This window comes from Gigantopelta aegis, chromosome 12 (assembly GCF_016097555.1).
Source record: "Gigantopelta aegis isolate Gae_Host chromosome 12, Gae_host_genome, whole genome shotgun sequence".
Classification (NCBI taxonomy): Eukaryota; Metazoa; Mollusca; class Gastropoda; order Neomphalida; family Peltospiridae; genus Gigantopelta; species Gigantopelta aegis.
Genome location: NC_054710.1, coordinates 17,587,221 through 17,613,865, shown reverse-complemented (window position 1 = coordinate 17,613,865; position 26,645 = coordinate 17,587,221). Strand labels below are relative to the sequence as shown.

The 26,645-nt window shown below is 40.2% G+C and overlaps 3 protein-coding genes across 9 annotated transcripts in view; all 3 read left to right on the top strand.

Annotated features, from left to right (window-relative positions):
- LOC121386465 overlaps nucleotides 1-13,211 on the top strand; it is a 54,171-nt gene extending 40,960 nt beyond the window's left edge. For 6 of the 7 annotated variants that reach the window (XM_041517372.1, XM_041517367.1, XM_041517369.1 and 3 more), the window contains exons 3-8: nucleotides 129-465; nucleotides 3,491-3,682; nucleotides 5,740-6,032; nucleotides 6,364-7,142; nucleotides 11,072-11,146; nucleotides 12,663-13,211. In XM_041517372.1, coding sequence (XP_041373306.1) covers nucleotides 129-465; nucleotides 3,491-3,682; nucleotides 5,740-6,032; nucleotides 6,364-7,142; nucleotides 11,072-11,146; nucleotides 12,663-13,003 — 2,017 coding nt within the window. In that variant the 3' untranslated portion in view covers nucleotides 13,004-13,211. The remainder of the gene's footprint in view (nucleotides 1-128; nucleotides 466-3,490; nucleotides 3,683-5,739; nucleotides 6,033-6,363; nucleotides 7,143-11,071; nucleotides 11,147-12,662) is intronic. The other variant, XM_041517371.1, reaches the window with a different exon arrangement.
- Nucleotides 13,212-22,075: 8,864 nt separating this feature from the next.
- Nucleotides 22,076-24,842, top strand: LOC121385869 (extensin-like). The gene is made up of 2 exons (XM_041516659.1): nucleotides 22,076-22,149; nucleotides 23,414-24,842. Exons 1-2 carry the CDS (start codon nucleotides 22,076-22,078, stop codon nucleotides 24,840-24,842), a joined length of 1,503 nt encoding a protein of 500 aa, XP_041372593.1.
- A 58-nt stretch (nucleotides 24,843-24,900) lies between these two features.
- LOC121385868 (early nodulin-75-like) lies at nucleotides 24,901-26,322 on the top strand. Its single transcript, XM_041516657.1, has one exon. It carries the CDS (start codon nucleotides 24,901-24,903, stop codon nucleotides 26,320-26,322), a length of 1,422 nt encoding a protein of 473 aa, XP_041372591.1.
- Nucleotides 26,323-26,645: the final 323 nt, after the last annotated feature.

Sequence of the window (26,645 nt, the reverse complement as noted above, 5' to 3'; positions counted from 1 at the left end):
ACGTTATCCTGTCTCACTATGTAATTATATTCATATCGTGTATATATTACAGTGTATCAGTATCGTACACGCACACACGTTATCCTGTTTCACTATGTAATTACATGCATATCGTGTATATATTGCAGTTTATCAGTATCATACACGCCGGGCAAAAAGGGAGGCAGCTTCGGGCTGCCTCTTGGCGCGAAGATCTCTATCGAGGAAGGAACGTTCTTAAAGAAAGATCATATAACGTGTCTGGTGTTAGCGCCGTCAGACAGATGGCGGCAAAATCCCCAGTTGGCCCCAGACGAGCATATCGCAAGTGAATATTTTCACCTGACGTCATCACATGCCACTCTGAAGAAGCCGGTCATTGTTCAGCTGCCGTTCTACCCAATCGACGATCAACACATGGAACTTAACGTCAAAGGCAAATGGAAGGACGACACTGATTGGATAAACACTGGGTTTTTGAAAAAAGTATTTGTTTTATTTTAATTATTTTATTTTGTCAGTTTTCTTTTTTCTTTTCTTTTTTTTCCTTTATGTGATCTTTATTATTTTTGTTTCTTTCGTATTTTCTGTTCTTTCATTTGTTCTTTCTTTTTTTGAAAGGAAATCAGATCATGTTTATTTTGGAATGCCCTTATAAGGACATACCGGCCTCGGTGGCGTCGTGGCAGGCCATCGGTCTACAGGCTGGTAGGTACTGGGTTCGGATCCCAGTCGAGGCATTGGATTTTTAATCCAGATACCGACTCCAAACCCTGAGTGAGTGCTCCGCAAGGCTCAATGGGTAGGTGTAAACCACTTGCACCGACCAGTGATCCATAACTGGTTCAACAAAGGCCATGGTTTGTGCTATCCTGCCTGTGGGAAGCGCAAATAAAAGATCCCTTGCTGCCTGTCGTAAAGAAGAGTAGCCTATGTGGCGACAGCGGGTTTCCTCTAAAAACAGTGTCAGAATGACCATATGTTTGACGTCCAATAGCCGATGATAAGATTAAAAATCAATGTGCTCTAGTGGCGTCGTTAAATAAAACAAACTTTACTTTACTTTTATAAGGACATATCGGTGTCGTGTAGTTGGCATCGTAAAGTGACTCTCTTAAATCTCTGTCATATACAAAGACGTAGCGCTCATTACACACAGTACGCATGTGCGTAATGTAAAAAAATCCGGCAATAAGTCCAGGCTGTCTGTAATTGTTCTATAAAATATCATCCTCGAAAAAAGATAGAAAAAAAATGCCTCAGAAAAGGCTCAGAATGCATAATGCTAATTGCTTTCTGGCTACGCCCCTGATACATTTGGAGAGGGTTTATTTAAAGGTTTTGTTGTTCGTACATTTTTACTGCAATAAAAGTTAACGTTTGTTTTGTTTAACGACACCACTAGAGCATCTTGATTAATTAATCATCGGCTATTTGATGTCAAACATTTGGTAACTATGACTCGTAGTCATCAGAGGAAACCCGCTACATTTTTCCTAATGCAGACAGGGATCTTTTATATGCACTTTCCCACAGATAGGAAATTACGTATCACGGCCTATGTCCAGTTGCGGTGCACTAGTTGTAACGAGAACAAACCCAATCAGCTGAATGGATCCACCGAGGTACTGGAATAAACTGTCGCTTGACTCACTCTGGAAAGAGTAGCTGGACTCCCTCTTTAAAAGCACACTGTCACGGATTTAAGGACCGTATTTCTCTAAAAATGGATAATAAATAAAAATTACATTAATTGTTGGAAACCAAATCTATGGTGGAATGAAATCCAAACCATGATGGAATGAAATCCATGCCAACCCTCTCGGCAATTTTAGTTTTTGAATTAAGGACCATTGCCATAATTCAATTATTTTTACAAAATATCATTAATAAATGGAGTGTGGTGGTTATGAAGATGGTTGAATAAAGTACATTTAGGGACAAATCGAATTATTTTTGTTCAGGTAATACTTTGTTAGGCCATTAAATAGGTCAGGGTTAGGGTTAGGGTTTTCCTGTTTTCTCGCTCACCAAACCTGTAACAATTAACCGTTAACCATCTGTCCTGGACAGACAGCCCAGATAGCTGAGTCTTGTGTCCAGGACAGTGTGCTTGAAGCTTAAAGGGACAGACCCTAGTTTCAACCCGTGAAAATTAACACTAAGTTTAGTTAATCTACAAACCTGTAACACATTTGGATAAAGTTACAATTGAGTGAAACATGAGTCTGTGACTTTGAAATGGTGAAATACCCTCAAAAAATAGATTTAAACTCGACTCCATAACTGTTACTTCTTAGACGCACGTGTGTTTTAAAAAAATATGAGAAATTCATTTTGTAATATTAGAAACACCAGGATAACCAAAAACACTTCGAATGTACGGAAATTGATAATCTAAATAATAAAATCTAGTTAAAGTTACCAAAAACGGTTATAATAGTCAAAAATATGTGTTAGTGTTTCAAAACTAGGGTATGTCCCTTTAATTGGATACAAGCACGGAAATAATTAAGATGAAATGAATCAGAATGAATGTATTTATGTTTGGCGAGGCAACTTTCCCCGTTCCAATTTAGGTACGGTCCTATTAAAGTCACATATCCTTGTTTCAGCCCATGGAAACTGACACTAAAAAAGGTTTATTTTGTTTAACGACACCACTAGAGCACACTGCTTTGTTAATCATCGGCTACTGAATGTCAAACATTTGGTAATTTTGACACATAGTCTTAGAAAGAAAACCCGCTACATTTTTTCCATTAGTTGCAAGGGATCTTTTGTATGCACCATCCCACAGACAGGATAGCACATACCACGGCATTTGATATACCAGTCGTGGTGACACTAAGTTTGGTCAGTCTACAACCTTGAAACACATCTGAACGAAGTTACTATAGTGTGTAACGTTGAAACGTGAAAATACTCTCTAAAAACAGACTGGAGCTGGTCTCTATAACCGTTATTTCTTAGAAGTACGTGCGTTTACAGAATTATTAAAATAACATTTCGCGGTATTACAAACACCAGGGTGACCACATACACTTCGATGTAAGAAATGGATAATATTAACAATAAGATGTAAGTAATATCTCATTTCAATTATCAAAAACGTCTCTAATAGTGAACAATACGCCGTAGTGTTTAAAAACTAGGGTCTGTCTCTTTAATCGGGCTTTGTTGGACGCGGGGCGGGATGTAGCCCGGTGGTAAAGCGCTCGCTTGATGCGCGGTCGGTTTGGGATCGATCCCCATCGGTGGGCTCATTGGGCTATTTGTCGTTCCAGCCTGCGCACCACGACTGGTATATCAAAGACCGTGGTATGTGTTATCCTGTCTATGGGATGATGCATATAAAATATCCCTTGCTACTAATGGAAAAATGTAGCGGGTTTCTTCTCTAAGAATATATATGAAAAATTAACCAAATGTTTGATTAATAAATCAATGTGCTCTAGTGGTGGTGTTAAACAAAACAAACTTTAACTGTAACTTTGTTGGACTGTTCCAGGAGGACTCGAGTCCGCCGTGTATCGAACTCGAGCTGACGAAACTCGGCATCTTCGTGGTGACCTTCACTCCGAAGCGAGAGGTATTTGACGTCACTACGCAAGGCTGCCTGTACAACGCGCGCAGGAACCGGCAAATCAGCATCCGCTTTCCTAAAAAGGGAATAGACCAGAACATACAGTGTTCATTACAGGTGACGTATAGAACGACGACTCTGACTGGTACTGGTATTTGTACTGAGCAAATGTTGTTCAGTATATGACATTGATATATATGATTTAAAGTGTGGATTATAAAACACCTGCTAATTAGTAATCGAGTGTGTCAAAGATAGATCCTCGAAAGAAAAAGATGAATGAAATATTGAATGCAGTATAGTGGTACTACTGACTCCCAGAATGATCAACCTACGTACGTACGTACGTACGTACCTACCTACCTACCTACCTACCTGTCTACCTACCTATGTACTTACCTACCTGTCTACCTACCTACCAACCAACCAATCTACCTACGTATCTACGTATCTACCTACCTACCTACCTACCTACCTACCTACCAACCAAACAACCAACCAACCAACCAACCAACCTACCTACCTATGTACCTACGCACGTACGTACGTACCTGCCTATCTACCTACCTACCTTCCTACCTACCTACTAACCTACCTACCTACCTACTGACCAACCAACCAACTTACCGATCTACCTACCTCCCTCTCTACCTACCAACCTACCTGTCTACCTACATACTTATCTTCCTACCTACCTACCTACCTACCTATGTACATACCTACCTACCTACCAACCTACCAACCTACCTATGTACATACCTACCTATCTACGTAGCTACCTACCAACCAACCAACCTACCTACCTACCTACTAAACCTCCCTACCTACCTACCTACTAACTTCCCTCTCTACCTACCTACCTACCGACCGACCGACCGACCTACCTACCTACCTACCTACCTATCAACCTACCTACCTACCAACCTATCTACCTCTCTACCTTCCTACCTACCAACCTACCTCCCTCCCTCTCTACATACCTACCTACCTTCCTACCAACCTACCTATCTTCCAACCAACCTACCTACCTACTAACCAACCTACCTACCTACCTACCTAGCTACCTACCGACCTAAATACATATCTACCTACCAACCTTCCTACCTACCTACCTACCAACGTACCTACCAAGATACATACATACCTACCAACCTTCCTACCTACCTACCTACCAACGTACCTACCAAGATACATATATACCTACCAACCTTCCTACCTACCTACCTACCAACGTACCTACCAAGATACATACATACCTACTAACCTCCCTTAAACTCGACCCGGTTCCGAGTACCCAACTAGACATGGGCGTACATGGGGGGGGGGGGTATGATGGGTTCGACCGAACCCCCCCCCCCCCCCCCCCCCCCTGAAATCGCTTTTTTAATAATTTAACATATCTGACATTGACATCTGACATTATTATATTTACTCAACATAGAAATATATGCCCAATATCTCTGCAATCTATTTTGGAACCCCCCTTTTCAAAATCCTATGTACACCCATGCTAGATGAGAATGAGACAAAAGGAATAAAGTGAAATAGCACTATACATCTTAATTCCAGCGCTAAACATGGATGCCAAATCATGCCATTGTATTGCATTCCATATATTCAACTTTTGTTTTTCTTCCACGTCTCATAGCCATATAATGTAACCGACGGCAAGCAAATGGCAAAATTACGTAAACATTTTAATTAAATGGGAGTTTTCTTCCTTGCACGGGTACTCGAATCTTGAGAACGGACTCATGTCTTGAGAACGGACTCGTGTCTTGAGAACGGACTCGAGTCTTGAGAACGGACTCTTGTCTTGAGAACGGACTCGAGTCTTGAGAACGCATAATACATACATGTCACGACAGTAATATATAGTTTTGTAATTTAAATATGAACAGAAATAAATGTTATTGAAAGAGAGAAAGAATGAAAGAATGAAAGAAACACAGAAAAGACGCAATAAAGTTCTCTATGTGTTCGATAATTATGGATTTTCGAAGCAATATAAGCGCTAAGTGACGTCATAGCTTACGATGATTTTACAATTTCGATTAAGATTGCTTCGAAAATATGGGCCCACGTTTGCTAAAAGAAAACACAAAACACAAATTGTTCACGAGTGCCCGGTTTTCTGAAAACGCCTTCGTTTGAAACTTGTGTTCTATTTTTAGATAAAGCCGATCGTTCCCGAAACGCTGCAGTTCTGTAAAGCGTGGTTCCCCACGGAATGTCGCGATCTAGTCACAGCCAGCGAGTTCATCGACATCCTGCCCAACATAAATCCGACCTTCAAGCGCGCAGCCACCGTCAAACTTCCGCTTCCGGCGGGGGTGGAGGTGGAGGGGGACAGCACGGAAGATATCGCCGTGGTGACCAGGACAGACGACCAGGGCTGGGTCCTCGTCAAGTCACACTACAGGTTCACGCGCAACTCGGTCTCGTGTGACGTCAGACACTTGTCAAGGTAACGGCGATCAAATGAAAGGAAGGTCTCTTTGTTTAACGACACCACAGAACATTTTTAAATTGTGACTATTTGGTGTCTAAAATATGGTTATTTCAACACTTTGTCTCCAGGCAAATAAATAAATGTTGGGGGTGGTGTTTGAATATGAACCAAGTGGACCATTTTTCTATTTTGTTTTTGTACCACCAGAAACTCCATATGTTTAAACCTATATGTTTTAGTTCTGAAAGCGGACCATTTGCTTCAGCGTCCGAATCCCCCCCCCCCGAACCCCCCATCCTACGCCCTTGAACAGTATGTATTAACACATTCCTTTCTTCTGCGACAGGTTCTGCGTGTGTCAGACTAGGCCGAGCAGACAGACGGCAATGCCACGCGCCGCCTCCGTTCTGGAGTCGCGGACGATGCAGGACAGTGTAGCGCTATCCGTGTTCCTGTCGGTACGGGAAAAGTCGTGGCGCGTTCTCGTCGAAGCGTTTCCCGAAGACCGGGCCGAGGCGAGGATAAACAAGCGGACGTGCGCCGGATTCATACACCTCAAGAGAGAGGAGCGCGGCACCGCGCAGGAGGAAAACAAGTTCTTCAACAACAGGCGCGCGCTCTCTGCCAAGGAGTGCAAGCGAAAGCCTGACACCCTGGAGGTATTCGAGGGCCACCACTGGGAGGTGAACTTCCACGGCGACGTCAAGGTCAGCTTCGAGAGCGACTTCCACGACAACAAGGTGCTTGAGTACTTCAAGTATCTGCCCGAGAGTTACCGGAGTTTCACGATCGAGCCAAGGAATAACGAAGAGAAGGCGCTGAGCGGGATCGTCGAGCTGACTGCGGTGCACGGGGCGGGAGACAAGGAAAACGCGAAGATACAGTTCAAGGTGAACATAGACGAGGACGCGGTCAAGTTGTACTTCAGACCGGAAGGGTCGAACGTGTTGTCGGAACCGGAACCCGAACCCGAACCGGAGAAAGCGCAGGTCAGCTTCAGCTGCCCAGTGGTGTCGACGTCGGTGCCGGAGCCGAAGATTGACCAATCAGCGTCGAGATCCAGCAGACAGATCTCCATTGACGTCACCGAGCGACTGACGAGGTTGCCGAGAAGAGCGAAAATAGGTGAGAAAACCGGTACAGAGGTAAAGTGTGTTTTATTTAACGACACCACTAGAACACATTGATTTAAGGTAAGCAAAGACCCCTAACGGCGTGTTAATGAACCTGACCAAATATCTGTAGCCCCTGAATCTAAGCTTTTTGGAGCAAATCTCACACCTTGAAACGTTTACAGACAGACAGACAGATAATTTATGAACGTCTCACCTTCTGTACATCACACATTTACAAACTAAAACAGACATAACAGTACATAAGATATTCTTTGCAGAATTACGAGAGACTGTGTAGTTAATAATACAAGTATGTACAATTAAAATAATAAAAATAGTAACGCTATTGTGTATTTAAAAAGTCTTTACAACGTTGTAAAATATATAAAAACAGTTTTGGCTGATACAAATGCAAGGTTAGGCTCTGACATTAAAACACATAACGTTTTTTAAAACAGGTAACAACATAACATGTGTACGACACAACTGAGCATACTGGAAGATCTTCATATAACGGACAGTTTATAAAAACTTGAATTTCATCCTCAACAGATTTGCTATAACATATTTGACAGAATCGTTGATCTGCCGGCAGATTCTCATATCGGGCGGTCGAAATTTCGCAAAGGCACTCCTATATCGGTCTGGCATTAAATTGGAGGCATATTGCTCAACTCAATACCTATTCTTACACACCCGTTGGTGAGAACATCATTCGTTGTTTAAGATAACACATACTTGTTAACACATGTACGTGTGTTAACGATTTCAAGAAATACGACTGGCTGCTCCTAGGTGATGACCAGGTCACCAATGCCATATATCCAATGAAAAACAACATGAGTGAAATCGATTACCTTGTGACGTATAGTTAACCTGCCAATCATGTATGTGTGATGCGTAAGTCAGCCACAAGTGCAAAGGGTTCTAAATATCTTTTAGTCGAAAAATATGTTAAAATGTGCTTAAAACCTGGTTTTTGAGGATATGTAAAAAAAAGAATAATACATTCGTGTTCGTTAGATACCATTTATCTCACAACTCGTCACATAAATGGTTAAAGAAATAGAGAATAATACATGCGCGGCCATCAGATACTATTATCTCACGACGAGTTGTTTTAAAATGTATCTAACGAGCGAAGGCGAGTTTGATACGTTTTTAAACAACGAGTTACAACATGTAGCTGACATACACACCACAGACACATGATTGCCAGGTTAACTATACGTCACAGTGTAATCGATTTCCATCGTGTAGATTTTTATTGGACGTATGGCATTGGCGACCTGGGCACCGTTCCACGAAGCGATCTTAGCCCTAAGATCACCGTAATTGCACAGCTAACATAAGCACTTACGGTGATCTTAGGGCTAAGATCGCTTCGTGGAACGGGGCCCTGGTCATCAGCTAGGAGCAGCCAGTCGTGTGTCTTGAAATTGTTAACACACGTACGTGTGTGACCAGGATATGTGTAATCTTAAATAATGCATGATATTCTCACCAACGGGTGTGTAAGAAGCTCATTTATTACCCATATGGTTAAAACTATATAGGTACATATCAAAGTGATACGTCCCACTAAAATGCCAAGTGGGACGTAACACTTTTGACGTCACACAATGACGTCATCAAGTGGTGCACTACAACCTTGCAAGAACGTCAACGAAACGAGATGAGTGATATGAATTAAGATCGATTATGGGTAATAAATAGGATATTAAACTCGCTATCATTTCGTATCATGTGTATGTCCCTCGTGAAATAAAAAATTTTCACTCGGGACATGAACATGATACGAAATGGAAGCTCGTTTAATATCCTGTAATTACCAACCACAGTAGGGTTCCTAATCGTCTGGTGCAGGTAGTTTTGCAATTTGAGGGCATCCTCCTTACACCTTGGCTGGAGCTTGGTCAGTGCAAAATGGCGTGCCGTTTGCAAAATGTGTCCAGGGCTCCTATGAACCCCCAGCCGCGGAACACCCTGGACACATACAGTAACTCGGATGTTGGCAGCACATCATCAAGATTCTAATCTGTCCGAGTCTGATTACTGAGGTGACAGATGGAGCGCCACCTTGTGAAGGGGGCGGGGCGTAGCCCAGTGGTAAAGCGTTCGCTTAATACGCGGTCGGTCTAGGATCGATCCCCGACTGTGGATCCATTGGGCTATTTCTCTTTCCAGTCAGTGCCCCACAACTGGTGTAATAAAGGCCGTGGTATGTACTATCCTGTCTGTGGGATGGTGTATATAAAAGATCCCTTGCTGTTAATAAAAAAGAGTAGCCCGTGAAGTGGCGACAGCGGGTTTCCTCTCTCAATATCTGTGTGGTCCTTAGCCATATGTCTGATGCCATATAACCGTAATTGAAATGTGTTGAATGAGTCGTTAAATAAAACATTTCCCTCTTCCATCTTGTGAAATAAACGATCTCAGTTATGACCAATCGTAGGCCTACATAACGAACTTTGGTTCATTTAATTAACAGTTCCAGCATACATAAAATTATTTTAAAATACTAGTATATTGCGCTGTTCAATGTTTCAATGCAGCTTCTACGCTCTCCATATTAGAATTCAATGTCAAAATGACCTCGAATTGCAAAGATGACCCCAGACAACGATTGTCCATCCCATGTTTAGTGGAAATATATGTAGATGCCTCATTTCTAATGTTCAAAATAATGAACAACGACCATCTTGGATTTGAAGGTCGTGATGACCTTAAACCGGCCTCGGTGGCGTCGTGGTTAAGCCATACAGACTGGTAGGTACAGGGTTCGCAGCCCGGTACCGACTCCAACCCAGTGCGAGTTGGGTAGGTGTAAGGCCACTACACCCTCTTCTCTCTCACTAACCAACTAACCCACTGTCCTGGACAGACAACCCAGATAGCTGAGGTGTGTGCCCAGGACAGCGTGCTTGAACCTTAATTGGATATAAGCACGAAAATAAGTTGAAATGAAAATGATGACCTAAAATTGCAAAAATAATCTCTCCTAAAGATTGTACATCCTCCTTTTAGTGCAATTAGACACCTAGCTTATGATTTAGCTCAACCATTTCAGAAGTTCCCGGCTTTTTAAATTACCAATGTGTTGGACAACGCCCGTATTGGACTTGAATATCAGTTTAACCTCAGCTTGCAAAAATACCGACACTAGAAGATTAGGCATCCTCTGTGCAATGGAAATAGCTTAATCGTGATTCTACATGACGTATTATGTGAGATATGTCGATTTCCGATTTTCAGTATGGTCCCCGACAGCCACCATGGATTTGCCCTTTGGTGGAGTTAGCCAGAATTTTCGCGAGTTAGCTGAAAATAAAGAAAGAAGGAAATGTTTTATTTAACGACACACTCAGCACATTTTATTTACAGTTATATGGCGTCGGAGCGAGGTAGCTGGGGGCAAAATGTCTTCTAAAGCTCACAAAGACTCGCAAACTACCTTCAATCACAATTAATCTTTGTAATTACGAATCAAATTAATCTTTGTGTTTACGAATCACACTGAATCTGTGTATTACGAATCACAATTGATGTTTGTATTTACGAATCACAATTGATGTTTGTATTTACGAATCACAGTTGATATTTGTATTTACGAATCACAATTGATGTTTGTATTTACGAATCACAATTAATCTTTGGGTTTACGAATCACAATTAATCTTGGTACAATCGAACCTGTATATAACGGCCACTCAAGGACCTAGCAAAACTGGTCGTTATGGACAGGTGACTGTTATATACAGGTAAAGAAAAACACATGAAATTGTTTACTATGTAGGCTAAACTGGAATGCATAAAAGGAAAAATAGTTATTACAAAATTTAAAAACAAGAGATAAAAATAATATTAATAATTTTTTCTTCTTTACTTGAATTCTTCCTCACACTTAAGCAATTTTTCTCCGATTTTTTTTTTTTATAGCTTCAACAGTTACTGTGTGTTCTAACGTTAACGCTACACGATTGTTTGGAGGCATTTTGGATACAAACGCACTCGGTAATAAACTGCATGGAACTAGCATATGGACATGTGCATGCGTGGAATTCTAAGTTATTACTCAAGGAATTATGATTATTTTATGTAACCGCTAATCTGTCTCATCAGTATTAGCTTTATTTACCTTTTAAATTAGACCATGAGCCGCCAAAGCTTGCAGTTACGAAATCAAGAAATACATTAATTACCAAAAGGGCAAGTATGCCCATGAGTAATGGCTGAACAAACATCGTGAAAAACTCGGTGGCGTCGTGGTTAAGCCATCGGACTGCAGGCTGGTAGGTACAGGGTTCGCAGCCCGGTACCTGCTTCAACCCAGAGCGAGTTCTTAAGGGCTCAATGGGTAGGTGTAAGGCCACTACACCCTCTTCTCTCTCACTAACCACTAACCAACTAAGAACTAATCCACTGTCCTGGACAGACAGCCCAGATAGCTGAGGTGTGTGTCCAGGGCAGCGTGCTTGAATATTAATTGGATATAAGCACTAAAATAAGTTGAAATAAATAAGTCGCCTTTCAGATAACCGACAACATGACACAAAACTCAGATGGAAATACGATGGATAATGCATTGGAGCGTGTACTTCGAACATAATAAGTAAAACAGTGACTATTCTCAACGTTAGGAACAGGAAAATACACGCATATACCGTATGGCCGTTATGGCAAGTTCAGCTGTCCACTTTAGACAAAAACATTAGTGGTCAATGTATCATGTAACCTTTATAGCAGGTCCAACCATTCATTTTGGTCCAAAAATAGTGGCCGCTGGCCGCACTGGACAGGTGGCCGTTATATACTGGTAACAAAAAGAAGGAAATGCATTTTAACGGAATTTATGGTGGCCTTTATGGACATGTGGCCGTTAAATACAGGTGACCGTTAGACCAGTCTCGATGATATTTAACAATTACAGTTAATGTTTGTATTTACGAATCACAATGAATGTTCATATTTACGAATCACAGTTAATGTTTGTATTTAAGAATGTCACAATGAATGTTTGTATTTACGAATCACAATGAAGGTAGGAAGGAAATATTTTATTTAACGACGCACTCAACACATTTTATTTACGGTTATATGGCGTCAGACATGTGGTTAAGGACCACACAGATATTGAAGGAGGAAACCCGCTGTCGCCACTTCATGGGCTACTCTTTTCGATTGGCAGCAAGGGATCTTTTATATGCACCATCCCATACAGGACAGCACATACCACGGGAATCACAATGAATGTTTGTATTTACGAAACGTACTGAATCTGTTTTATTACCAATCACATTGAATCTTTGTATTTACCGGTCACAATGTATTTATATATTTACCAATCGCAACTGGTGATTGTTGATACCAGTCACAACTAATGATTCTATATCAATCACAATTAATCTTTGTATTTACCAATTACAATAAAATCAATCATCGTCTTTACCAATCTCAACTAATGTTTGTCTTTACAAAAAAAAACAAAAAAACAAAAAAAAACCATCACACTGAATGTTTGTATTTACAGTTGAGAAAGAGTCTCGGGTTCTCAGCGGCAAGAGTTTGATGAACATCGCCAAGGTTGTTCAGGAAGGACTGACGCTGGCCGTTCACCTTGACCTTCCCGATAGCACGATCACGGGCCTCGGTTTCGACGCGATAGCCAACGGCCTGGGCATGGCGGACGTGACGTACAAGATCCTACTGTACTGGAAGCGCCGCCTGAAGAACCGACGTGACGGCGCGGTCACCATCCTGTCGTCTGCGCTGAGAGACATGGGCAAGACGGACGTCGCCGAGCTGGTGGAGGTGCGCCACCTGGAGAACATGGAGATAACTTCTGACTGTTTCGAGTTTGTTAATCAGTAACGCCTTGCCGTCCAGCGTTCTGCGCCGAGTGGGAATACAATTCGTTACACGTTATTATGTCAGCTTCATCGGGAAGAAGAAAAAAAAACCCCCCGCCATTCAGTGAAAGCGTCTGTGTCGGGTCTATTTTGTTGGGACTATTTTTTATATTATTATTATTATTATAATTTTTTTTTTAATCACTGAAATAGATAAAATAAAATTCTAAGTCTTGTTTTTGTTAAAGCCCGTCGAACGCTTCCTGTTATCCTGCGTGTATTTCCAGGCCTGTGCCCCGTTCCACGAAGCAATTTTAGTGTTAAGATCACCTTAAGTGCATGATTACATTATTCACTTAAGGTGATATTGTAGGGTTAAGATCGCTTCGTGGACGGGGCCCTGAGGCCTATTTTACAAAACATTGTTCGTTTACGTCTGCGACTAACAATTATTCACAGGCGCGGATCCAGGATTTTTAAATGGGGGGGGGGGGGCCGAGGGCGCGAAATACCTAGGGGAGTCCGGGGGCATGCTCCCCCGCGAAATTTTGAAATTTAAGTGGCCTGAAACGCGATTTCCTCGCATCACATTTTTGTGTAATTCCACTCTAGTGTATGCTATAAATTTGTTTTAATAACTTGACCCCCAAAATAGGAGGGGGGGGGGGGGGGGGGAGGGGAGCCCCACTAAATCCGCGCCTGATTCAGGTCATACGTTTACACGCAGAAACGTACATCATTATGGAAGACAGAGCATTTTAAAGACCAAAGAAAATTAAATGTTTGCACTTCAAACTACATTAGTTGTACTAAAGTTAGTAGTAATACGAACTGTGATTTAGTCGTAGATTTACGATTTACGAAAACTTGGCTTATGATGCTTTGTGGAATTGCGCCCTGGGCCCCGTTACACAAAGCGATCTTAGCCCTATGATCACGTTAAGTGCATAGCTACCTTATGCACTAAAGTGATCTTAGTGCTAAGATCGCTTCGTGAAACGTGGCCATGGTCCTTATAAAACGTTTAAAATTTAGACTCAAGACTAATAATAGAGTCTGGGACTTCAACGTCATCGCAACAACATACAAATTGTATGTGTGTAACGTCATTAGAGATTGAGTCTGGGCTGTAAACGTTTTATAAGCACGGGCCGCGGACGTCGTAAGCGAATGATGTATGTTTGATAGTAGCCGATGAATGGTGTCTCGCCAAGCAGGGACCAGTTTCACAAAACATCGTAAGTTTACGTCTGCGACTAGCAGTTATACCAGGCATACATTTACAAGTTTTTGGCTTCTTATTTCACAAAGAAAATTACACCATTAGGGGAAATGGAGCATTTTAAGGGAAAAAAAAAAAAAAAAAAAAAAAAAAAAAAAAACACCAGAAAGAAAAAAGAAATATGTGTATTTCTAACTATATTTGTTGTACTATAATAGCAATACTATTTGCGGTTTAGTCGTAGATTTACGTTTACCAGTAAAACTAGGCTTACGATGTTTTGTGAAATTGGACCCAGGCCCCGTGCTTGTAACGTAGAGCCCTTTCTTACCAGGCCCCGTGCTTATAAAACTTAAAGTCTAGACTTTAATAAAGTCCAGACTTTAACGTCATGGCAACGCCATTCAAATCAAATCAAACAGCATTACGTTAAAGTCTGGACTTTATTAAAGTCTAGACTTTAACTTTTATAAGCACGGGTCCAGAGCCTTATTTAAAGAGCGCGTTAATGCTTGTGGAAGAAAAGCCCCAGCGTGTTGATATTAGCACTCAGCAGCGATCTCGCTTTTGCCTTAGTTGAGCGCTGATGCCTGTTTTATTTTTACCTTTTGTTCTCGTTTTCTTTTATGTGTAAATAATTTATAACAATTACATTTCAAAATGGCGATGGTTATTCTTGAAGAGCTTTAAAAACGAGCTGTTGACTGGAATAGTGACGTTTATTGAACATGTGTTTGTGTGTTTGTGTTACGTTAGTGAAATATGCTTAAAAAGGAATCTTTACAAAACAGCAAAACTTTGTCTATTATTTTGATGGACACGTGACTTGGATATGTCTGTTTACTGTCTCTTTGTATTCTTGCAGAAGGCACCATTTACGCCATGTACACACACACACACACACACACACACACACACACACACACAATCACACACACACACACACACACACACACACACACACATCAAATTATATATTGTAGTATACACAACTCATAACAGGCACACATACACACACGAACTATGAAACAGTCTCTCGCGCATACAAAACACTTACACTTACAGAGTACATACTACACACACACACACACACACACACACACACACACACACACACACACATACACACACACATTCCCTCCGATGGATAGTAGGGACAATATATATGGGATGGTGATCACAAACACAATGTGTATCTTTGTATGGAGAACAAATAATGTATTTGTGGACCATTTTGAGCTATTTTTAAGGTTACTTTTTTCTTTATGACTGAACAGGATGCAAACGTAAAAGAAAAAGAAAATGTTATGGTCCTCAAGTGTGGTTAAGGATACGAGCCTGTGTATTCCATGGTCCTCAAGTGCGGTTAAGGTTACGAGCCTGTGTATTCCATGGTCCTCAAGTGCGGTTAAGGTTACGAGCCTGTGTATTCCATGGTCCTCAAGTGTGGTTAAGGTTACGAGTCTGTATATTCCATGGTCCTCAAGTGCGGTTAAGGTTACGAGCCTGTGCATTCCACTGTGCTAATTAAACATTTTCAATATGGCGCTTTTTTAATGGCGGTCATTGTTTATATACTCTTCAAAAAAAGATGGGAACCTGAAATATTAGACCGAACATAAATTTTGACCACAAACATCCTAGTAAAAAACGCTCAGGTCAATTTATCAACACACCGAAACACATTCCATAGCTTGCACATCCATCACGCAGTTGTCCCGTTCACGTGCGTGGGGTGTCATTCTCGATTTTGACAATTTCCAGGAAGGTCCATTAATCACTGTGGAACATTATTTCTGTTAATCTTTTTCATTCTGTTGATCATACAGTTGTTATTGTTTTGTGTTTATTCATTTTTATTGTTAGAATTTGATTTATGGATAAAAAACACGTCAACTTTCAAATTTCACTTCTGACCCCAATCGTCCTTCAAGATCTTTGGTGGTCATAAAACCTACTGTAATACTGAACTACCGGTTGTAATGTTTGCCCAATTAATTCACTATTATCATATAACCATTCCCCACAGCTAATATACCTTACAATTTTGGCCATTGTAAATTCTTATTAGAGTTCCCCTACTTTTTTTGAAGAGTATATATAATTTAGTATCGCGATCTTTAAACTCGGTATTCGTCATTCCCCATGTTCCCAAGGACCCACTTTCCAAACACCCGCGGTGCTGTATTGTCTGTTGGTGTGTCTGAATATGTATTTGTGTATCTGTAATGTCCATGTTTGTCTTTGTATGCCTGATTATGTTCATGTGTGCGTTTGTGAATGCGTATGTGTGTGTGTGGGTTTTTTTTTTATATATTTTTTTATTTTATATTTTTTAAATAATCGTTTTTAATGTCTTTCAATGTCTTGCAAACATCTCAGCAATTCCTGTTATGTCATTATTTATGTAAGTACACGTCTAAAAGGGTGTTTAATATTGATATATTCATTCCCACGGAGTTGTTTACTTACGCCACAACTTACAGGACCAGTTGTATACTAATTCAACTTTGAAGTGAAGGTGGGATGGCAATGCATTATCTTCAGATTTGGGTGCAGTCCCCACCTCCCCAGTCCCTCTCTTTCACAGCCTATGTTAACCGCAAGTACATGACATGCCACACGCTACTGAGTTAAAGATACTGACTTTGTTTTAATGTGGTTTCGAATTTCATTGTCATCATCACAGACAACAAAATAACACCCACACAAAATAGCCCTTATTACTAAGTGTGCTGACGTTGTTAAACTAACATTCCTTTCTTTTCCAATCTTCATGTCATCGTCACCCTATCGTTGCTGTAGTTGGTGCTCTACCAACACTGCAGCAGCAGCAGCAGAAATGACAATGATAGGTGGACATCATCAAATAAACGTACTGCATTAGTTAATATTATATTGTATTACATAACCATTTAATATGACTCTATACACACAGTCCTCAATACAGTCACCGAATTCACTATTGGATATTTACTTTTACATCCGGAACTACGTTTCCGGAATTACGTTTCCGGAATTAACCCCACTATTTTTATTATAAGACCATGTTTCGACGAATGCCCTGAACGATATGTAAACAAGCGACATAGTTCTGTAAATTACGAAATTCTCGAGCTAGTCGTGTTACTTATATTTTGCAATAATTTGGAAAGGAAATTCTATTTTAGGGTATGTAATAAATGCAAAACTGCAAGTATGTGTTTTTGAGGTTTTTGGAATTCATTCGTGTATTTCTTACCTACTTTTGGCATTGGGTTTCCCTGTAGGAAATACACTCATGGAATACAAACAACCAGAACAAAAAAACACGTGTGGTTTTGTAAACTGGGGCAATATTATGTCTTTATATTTGTGTTTTGAGTATTGTACAGCAATGTGTATTATGCCGTGTGTGCGCGCCTTTAACAATTTCTCCAGTGTCTATGCATTTGTCTAATCCCACTTGTCTAATCTCATTTGTCTAATCCCACTTGTCTAATCCCACTTGTCTAATCTGGCCTGGTGCTCATAAAACTTTTAGAGTCTAGACTCGAGACTCTAATAGAGTGAAACAGTATTGTCATGACAACGCCATGCAGATTGTATGTGTGTGACGTCATTAAAGATTGAGTCTGGACTCTAAATTTTTTATAAGCGCGGGCCCTGATCTTACATCACGTGATTACAGCAGGTGAAGAGTCAAACATGTCTCCTTGGTTGAAGATCAGTGTCATATTCGTTGACAATAATTATTCCTACGATATTTACGATAATAATAGCTTCACTGTGACTGGTGTTCATAATGACTGTTTTACTTAGGATTAATGTTAGCGCTGGATTTAGTAAGGTACTGGGTCCCAATTACAATTGTGTATGGTAGTTTTGTCTATAAGTTCTCTCGGTTGAAATAATAATAATTTCTTGACTTGTAGTCACCTAAAATTTATTTCTGAGTGTATAATCACCTTTCCGACGCCATATAACCGTAAATAAAATGTGTTGAGTCGGTTGTTAAATAAAACAATTCCTTCTTTCCGTGTATAATCACCTTTGTCCAGCTCCTTTGAACACTCACCAGAATGAATTAGTAAAAACGTTTTCTAAATTAAGTTGCGTCTATAACTCTTGGTTGAAATAACAATTTGTTGATTTGTAGTCATCTAAGCCTTACTTCTGAGTATATGAAACCTTTGATTTTGTCCAGGACCTTTGAAAAGTCACCCGGATGAATTAGTAAAACGTTTTTCTAAAATTCAGCATTATGAACACTATGGCGCTTACCAAATGTAATTTTCAACCAGGGGTGCCATAATTTTAAAGGGTTATGTACCTTTAAGATAATTAAAATTAATTTTGATTTCGTTGTTAATTATTGTGTCAGTGTTGTTAATGTTGATAATTATTTCTATGTGATAAATAGAGATGATTGTGATTACTTTCAATGATATTTACCGTCGATAATTATTTCAATGTGATAATTGGAAATGACTATGATTATTTCAGTGTCATTAACGTTGATAATTATTTAAATATGATTACCATTTGTGATAACTTCAGTATGATTTCAACGTTTGTGATAACTTCAGTGTGATTTCAACGCTTGTGATAACCTGGCTGTGATGCAGATGTCTGTGTATATGTTTTATTTATTAACATTTATAAGAACAATAAACCTACTGAACACCAATCTTGCTTCATTTTTTTTACATTAAAGTAAAGTAAAGTAAAGTTTGTTTTATTTAATGACGCTACTAGAGCACATTGATTTTTTATCTTATCATCCGCTGTTGGACGTCAAACATATGGTAATTCTGACACTGTTTTTTAGAGGAAACCCGCTGTCGTCACATAGGCTACTCTTTTACGACAGGCAGCAAGGGATCTTTTATTTACGCTTCCCACAAGGGGGGGGGGGGGGAGGTCGGCGGTAATGATATGCGATCCCCCAAAACACCTCCAGTTGAAAGGCAATCCAAATATTCATTTGAATGATTTTTTTTTTTTACTCCCGACATAATTAGATACTGATCTTTACAATTTGCCCACTCCCCTCCCTCCCCCACGCTCCTCTACTCTGTTTATTTACTTATTTATTTGGATGGGTTTGTTTCATTTGAACTTCATTTTCGTGTTTATATTGAATTAAGATACATGCACGCTGTCCAGGACAGTGGGTTAGTGGGTAATGTTTTTTTTTTTTTTTTTTTTTTTTATTTTTTTTTTATTTTTTTTTTTAAATGTTTTTGTTTTGTTTTAGTGGATAGTTGGTGATAAGTCAGATACAAGTAAATGTAGTGGTCTTATGCTAGGGTCAGACTACCAACTATCAGCAGAAAGTTGGCCCACTCGACGGTTGCGTTGTAACTTCCCAACTCCCAGATCAGATTAACAACTAATGGGTTATACAATGATAATCGAGTTGTAAGAGCGTTCAGACTAGCAACTGGACAGTCGTAGAAGTCGTGAGAGCAGAAAGTTGGCCAACTTTCTGGTGGCAGTTGGTAGTCTGAGCATATCATTACACACCCGTCACCCCCACCCACCCCAACTGAGCCGTTAAAGGTCACTCTGGGTGGAATTCAGTGCCTACTACCAACCTTACGTTCGACATGACTGAACCAGTGCCGCGCGGCTCGTATAGCAAAGGCTGTGTGAGAGTGAGAGAGAGAGAGAGAGAGAGAGAGAGAGAGAGAGAGACACACACACACACACACACACACACACAAACACACAGACACGCCTATACCTAATAAATCAAACTTTTAAGAAAATGTTTCTCATTCACTGAAAACACATGTACGCACATACACACACACGCACACACACACACGCGCACACACATATGCACACAAATACACACACACACACACACACACACACACATACACACACACACACATACATACACACACACACACACACACACACACACTGAGTAGTTAATAGTCTAAAACTCCTTAAACGGTTAAGAAGAGAATTTTCTTTAAGTTTCTATAATTTGTTCTGAATTGTTTTGCCCCCCCCCCCACCCCACCCACCCACTAGCTACGGCCCTGTATCGCGGTGGAAAAAACCTACATTGTGTGCAATTGCTTAAATAAAACCTGATAATCTTGTTTTGTTTTTCTCTGACAAATTATGTTTAAAATTAACATACAGTGAACTAATTGCTACGCAGACATGATCTCTCGTTGTTATGTATCGATATATTGAAGATTTCATCTACATAAACGATATTGTTAGTCTTTACTGACATGCAAAAAATTCCGTCTTGGAGTGTTAAAATTTCGATTTACACCGGCCTATGGAACATGTTATTTTTGTTTAAAATGCGACCCCTATTCTGCAGGAAAGTCCACTTGAATGTGACTAGTTGATGAATAAGATGTTGCTGGTGTCACTGGAGCTTGTAATCATTGATTGGTTGAGTGTTGAATGTGACTAGTTGATAAATAAGATGTTGCTGGCGTCACTGGAGCTTGTGATCATTGATTGGTTAAGTGTTGAATGTGACTAGTTGATAAATAAGATGTTGCTGGCGTCACTGGAGCTTGTGATCATTGATTGGTTAAGTGTTGAATGTGACTAGTTGATAAATAAGATGTTGCTGGCGTCACTGGAGCTTGTGATCATTGATTGGTTGAGTGTTGAATGTGACTAGTTGATAAATAAGATGTTGCTGGCGTCACTGGAGCTTGTGATCATTGATTGGTTAAGTGTTGAATGTGACTAGTTGATAAATAAGATGTTGCTGGCGTCACTGGAGCTTGTGATCATTGATTGGTTAAGTGTTGAATGTGACTAGTTGATAAATAAGATGTTGCTGGCGTCACTGGAGCTTGTGATCATTGATTGGTTAAGTGTTGAATGTGACTAGTTGATAAATAAGATGTTGCTGGCGTCACTGGAGCTTGTGATCATTGATTGGTTGAGTGTTGAATGTGACTAGTTGATAAATAAGATGTTGCTGGCGTCACTGGAGCTTGTGATCATTGATTGGTTGAGTGTTGAATGTGACTAGTTGATAAATAAGATGTTGCTGGCGTCACTGGAGCTTGTGATCATTGATTGGTTGAGTGTTGAATGTGACTAGTTGATAAATAAGATGTTGCTGGCGTCACTGGAGCTTGTGATCATTGATTGGTTGAGTGTTGAATGTGACTAGTTGATAAATAAGATGTTGCTGGCGTCACTGGAGCTTGTGATCATTGATTGGTTGAGTGTTGAATGTGACTAGTTGATAAATAAGATGTTGCTGGCGTCACTGGAGCTTGTGATCATTGATTGGTTGAGTGTTGAATGTGACTAGTTGATAAATAAGATGTTGCTGGCGTCACTGGAGCTTGTGATCATTGATTGGTTGAGTGTTGAATGTGACTAGTTGATAAATAAGATGTTGCTGGCGTCACTGGAGCTTGTAATCATTGATTGGTTGAGTGTTGAATGTGACTAGTTGATAAATAAGATGTTGCTGGCGTCACTGGAGCTTGTAATCATTTCCTGCCCCGGAACCACCCACTGGCGATGTCAGAGGCTGGATCCGTGGTCGGCGTGCCTGAACCTTCAAGGATATGGGCACGTTAATAGAGTTCCCATTCCCATTGTAATCATTGATTGGTTGAGTGTAAGGTAGGGTGTTCCAGATATTAGTGTCGCTGGCCGACGAGTTCACATGCAAATATTGGAATTAGCTACACATTTCAAAGTGCAAAGTACAGTTTTTAAATGCATTAAATTTGAAAGAAAACAGACTTAACTGGTTTGTTTATGGCACATCTGTATATGATTTTCTGTAACAATTAATTGTGCTTACCATTTAAAAGATATCTTGCGTAAAAGGCTAATTATGGCGCATTTTCGCAATGAGAGAACGTCCATGACGTTGCCGAGATGATATTCATGGGAGATAACTCTGACGAAAGAATAAAAGTTTTCCATATCAAACTTGCTCTGAGTGGGAGCCGGTACCGGGCTGCGAACCCAGTATTTACCAGCTTAACCACGACACCGCAGAGGCCGGTTAACACTACCAGCGTTCATCCGCAATACGTACTCTGCGTGATGCGTTAAACAGTTTATTACTGCGACAAACAGTTGCATTTACAACAGATCAAACAGGTGTGAATTATGGCTTTGCTTTAATGCAAAATGGCACTAAAAATGTTAAGGCGACACAAAATAAATGACACCTGCACAAATTACTGGTTTTGCTTCACAGCCATGGTTGGAAATATTGAGCCGAGTTTACAAAGTCTGTTTCAAATTTACATACGTGTAACTACATACAGTTACACATCTTCATAAATCAAGGCTAATATTCATTCCTCGTATTCAGGCTTGATACATGTCGTCAAGAAATCGTGCCACAAAATGCTTAAATTTCATTGGATGCGATGAGATCTGATTGCAACGAATCGCAACGCTCCTTATAGATTCCCTTGCGGTTAATTTTTGATATTGCTTTCAAGATTGTCACATGTTACCGATGCTGTGATTGGTCAGCGATGTTATCGTGTAAGGGACATAATCGGTGTTACAAATTTTCTTCCAATAGAGGGCGCTAGTAGTGGATATCAGTAATCTTGACTACATGTATCAAGGCTGAATACGAGGAACGAATATTAGCCTTGATTTATGAAGATGCCATTTACAATGCTTAAATACCTGCGTTAAAGAAAAACAGGCTTCGTAAATTTGGCCCTTTAATGTATAAAAAAAATATGAAATTATTCAGTTTTCTGTTTCTCTAATAAAAATAATAAGTCCTAAACAAATGAAACTTGGTTTATAGTTGCACTTATGGATGTTCATCACAGAACATGTGCAAAGAATTAAAAATTAATTAATTAAACTCTTTTAATTAAATGCTTTGCGTTTAGATAACCATTAAAGTTTTGTAGTATGTAGTTTCATTTCATCAAAAGTGTAAGTCCTAGATCGATCAAACTTGTTTATTGGTTGTTCTTACGGAAGCACTACTACATACTCCACTCCAGATGAACATATGGATGCAACTATCAGTGACTCGGAATAAGTTTATTATAGCTGAGACATTTAATTCCGCGGAATTCGTGTCATTCGTGTAAGACCATGACTCTTGAAATACTATCATTAATTATACGCGACCACAAGCATTCACCCCGGGGAACTACAATCCACAGCACGTTTCCGGATTTTCCGGAAAACAAAAAAACAAAAACCCATTCTGAATGGATGTCGCCATTTTAGACCTTTGTGCAAACCAATCTCAGAACCCGACTATCAATATGAAAGACCAATTCACCCAATCTCAGTACTCGACTACCAATATGAAAGACCAATTCACCCAGTCTCAGTACTCGACTACCAATATGAAAGACCAATTCCCCCAATCTCAGTACTCGACTACCAATATGAAAGTCCAATTCCCCCAATCTCAGTACTCGACTACCAATATGAAAGACCAATTCCCCCAATCTCAGTACTCGACTATCAATATGAAAGACCAATTCCCCCAATCTCAGTACTCGACTACCAATATGAAAGACCAATTCCCCCAGTCTCAGGACTCGACTACCAATATGAAAGACCAATTCCCCCAATCTCAGGACTCGACTACCAGTATGAAAGACCAATTCCCCCAGTTTCAGTACTCGACTACCAATATGAAAAAACCAATTCCCCAATCTCAGGACTCGACTTCCAATATGAAAGACCAATTCACCCAACTTCAGGACTCGACTACCAATATGAAAGACCAATTCACCCAATGTCAGGACTCGACTACCAATATGAAAGACCAATTCACCCAATGTCAGTACTTGACTACCAATATGAAAAACCAATTCACCCAATTACAATACTTGACTACCAATATGAAAGACCAATTCACCCAATCTCAGAATCCGACTACCAAAATGAAAGACCAATTCACCCAATCTCAATACTCGACTACCAATATGAAAGGCCAATTCAGCCAATCTCAATACTCGACTACCAATACGAAAGACCAATTCACCCAATCTCAATACTCGACTACCAATATGCAAGACCAATTCACCCAATCTCAGAATCCGACTACCAAAATGAAAGACCATTTCACCCAATCTCAATACTCGACTACCAATATGAAAGACCAATTCACCCAATCTCAGTACTCGACTACCAATATGAAAGACCAATTCCCCCAATCTCAGTACTCGACTACCAGTATGAAAGACCAATTCACCAAATCTCAATACTCGACTACCAATATGAAAGACCAATTCACCCAATCTCAGTACTCGACTACCAATATGAAAGACCAATTCACCCAGTCTCAGTACTCGACTACCAATATGAAAGACCAATTCCCCCAATCTCAGTACTCGACTACCAATATGAAAGTCCAATTCCCCCAATCTCAGTACTCGACTACCAATATGAAAGACCAATTCCCCCAATCTCAGTACTCGACTATCAATATGAAAGACCAATTCCCCCAATCTCAGTACTCGACTACCAATATGAAAGACCAATTCCCCCAGTCTCAGGACTCGACTACCAATATGAAAGACCAATTCCCCCAATCTCAGGACTCGACTACCAGTATGAAATACCAATTCCCCCAGTTTCAGTACTCGACTACCAATATGAAAAAACCAATTCCCCCAATCTCAGTACTCGACTACCAGTATGAAAGACCAATTCACCCAACTTCAGGACTCGACTACCAATATGAAAGACCAATTCACCCAATGTCAGGACTCGACTACCAATATGAAAGACCAATTCACCCAATTACAATACTTGACTACCAATATGAAAGACCAATTCACCCAATCTCAGAATCCGACTACCAAAATGAAAGACCAATTCACCCAATCTCAATACTCGACTACCAATATGAAAGGCCAATTCAGCCAATCTCAATACTCGACTACCAATACGAAAGACCAATTCACCCAATCTCAATACTCGACTACCAATATGCAAGACCAATTCACCCAATCTCAGAATTCGACTACCAAAATGAAAGACCATTTCACCCAATCTCAATACTCGACTACCAATATGAAAGACCAATTCACCCAATCTCAGTACTCGACTACCAATATGAAAGACCAATTCACCCAATCTCAGTACCCGACTACCAATATGAAAGACCAATTCACCCAATCTCAATACTCGACTACCAATATGAAATACCAATTCATCCAATCTCAGAATCCGACTACCAATATGAAAGACCAATTCACCCAATCTCAGTACCCGACTACCAATATGAAAGACCAATTCACCCAATCTCAATACTCGACTACCAATATGAAAGGCCAATTCAGCCAATCTCAATACTCGACTACCAATACGAAAGACCAATTCACCCAATCTCAATACTCGACTACCAATATGCAAGACCAATTCACCCAATCTCAGAATCCGACTACCAAAATGAAAGACCATTTCACCCAATCTCAATACTCGACTACCAATATGAAAGACCAATTCACCCAATCTCAGTACTCGACTACCAATATGAAAGACCAATTCACCCAATCTCAGTACCCGACTACCAATATGAAAGACCAATTCACCCAATCTCAATACTCGACTACCAATATGAAATACCAATTCATCCAATCTCAGAATCCGACTACCAATATGAAAGACCAATTCACCCAATCTCAGTACCCGACTACCAATATGAAAGACCAATTCACCCAATCTCAATACTCGACTACCAATATGAAATACCAATTCATCCAATCTCAGAATCCGACTACCAATATGAAAGACCAATTCACCCAATCTCAGTACTCGACTACCAATATGAAAGACCAATTCACCCAATCTCAGTACTCGACTACCAATATGAAAGACCAATTCACCCAATCTCAATACTCGACTACCAATATGAAATACCAATTCATCCAATCTCAGAATCCGACTACCAATATGAAAGACCAATTCACCCAATTTCAGAACCCGACTACCAACATGAAAGACCAATTCACCCAATACCCGACTACCAATATGAAAGACTAATTCACCCAATCTCAGCCGGCGGTGTCTGGTCTCCTAATTCCCCAAATAGCCCGCTGTCTAGAATTCTGATGCTGTCTAGAATTCTAATGCTGTCTAGAATTCTGATGCTGTCTAGAAATTCTGATGCTGTCTAGAATTCTGATGCTGTCTAGAATTCTGATTGTGACATGCGTAGGACAGAACATTGCTAGTAATGTTCGCCAACACTGATCATTTTATTTCATTGTGTTTGTTTGTAATGTAACTTCTCCCTTCAAGAAGAAGTTTGTTTTGTTTAACGACAGTGGTCTCATTGGGCTATTTATTGTTCCAGCTAGTGCACCACCGTGGTATGCGCTATCCTGTCTGTGGGATGGTGCATATTAAAGATCCCTTGCTACTGATAGAAAACTATAGCGGGTTTCCTCTCTAAGACTATGTCGAAGTTAAAGTTTGCTCCGTTAGAGCACATTGTTTT

Coding starts and splice junctions, on each gene's coding strand:
- LOC121385868 (XM_041516657.1), top strand. CDS start 24,901: ATGTCAGGACTCGACTACCAATATGAAAGACCAATTCACCCAATTACA.
- LOC121385869 (XM_041516659.1), top strand. CDS start 22,076: ATGATATTCATGGGAGATAACTCTGACGAAAGAATAAAAGTTTTCCAT. Junction 22,150..23,413: donor CTTGCTCTGAGTGGGAGCCG/GTACCGGGCTGC, acceptor TCGCCATTTTAG/ACCTTTGTGCAAACCAATCT.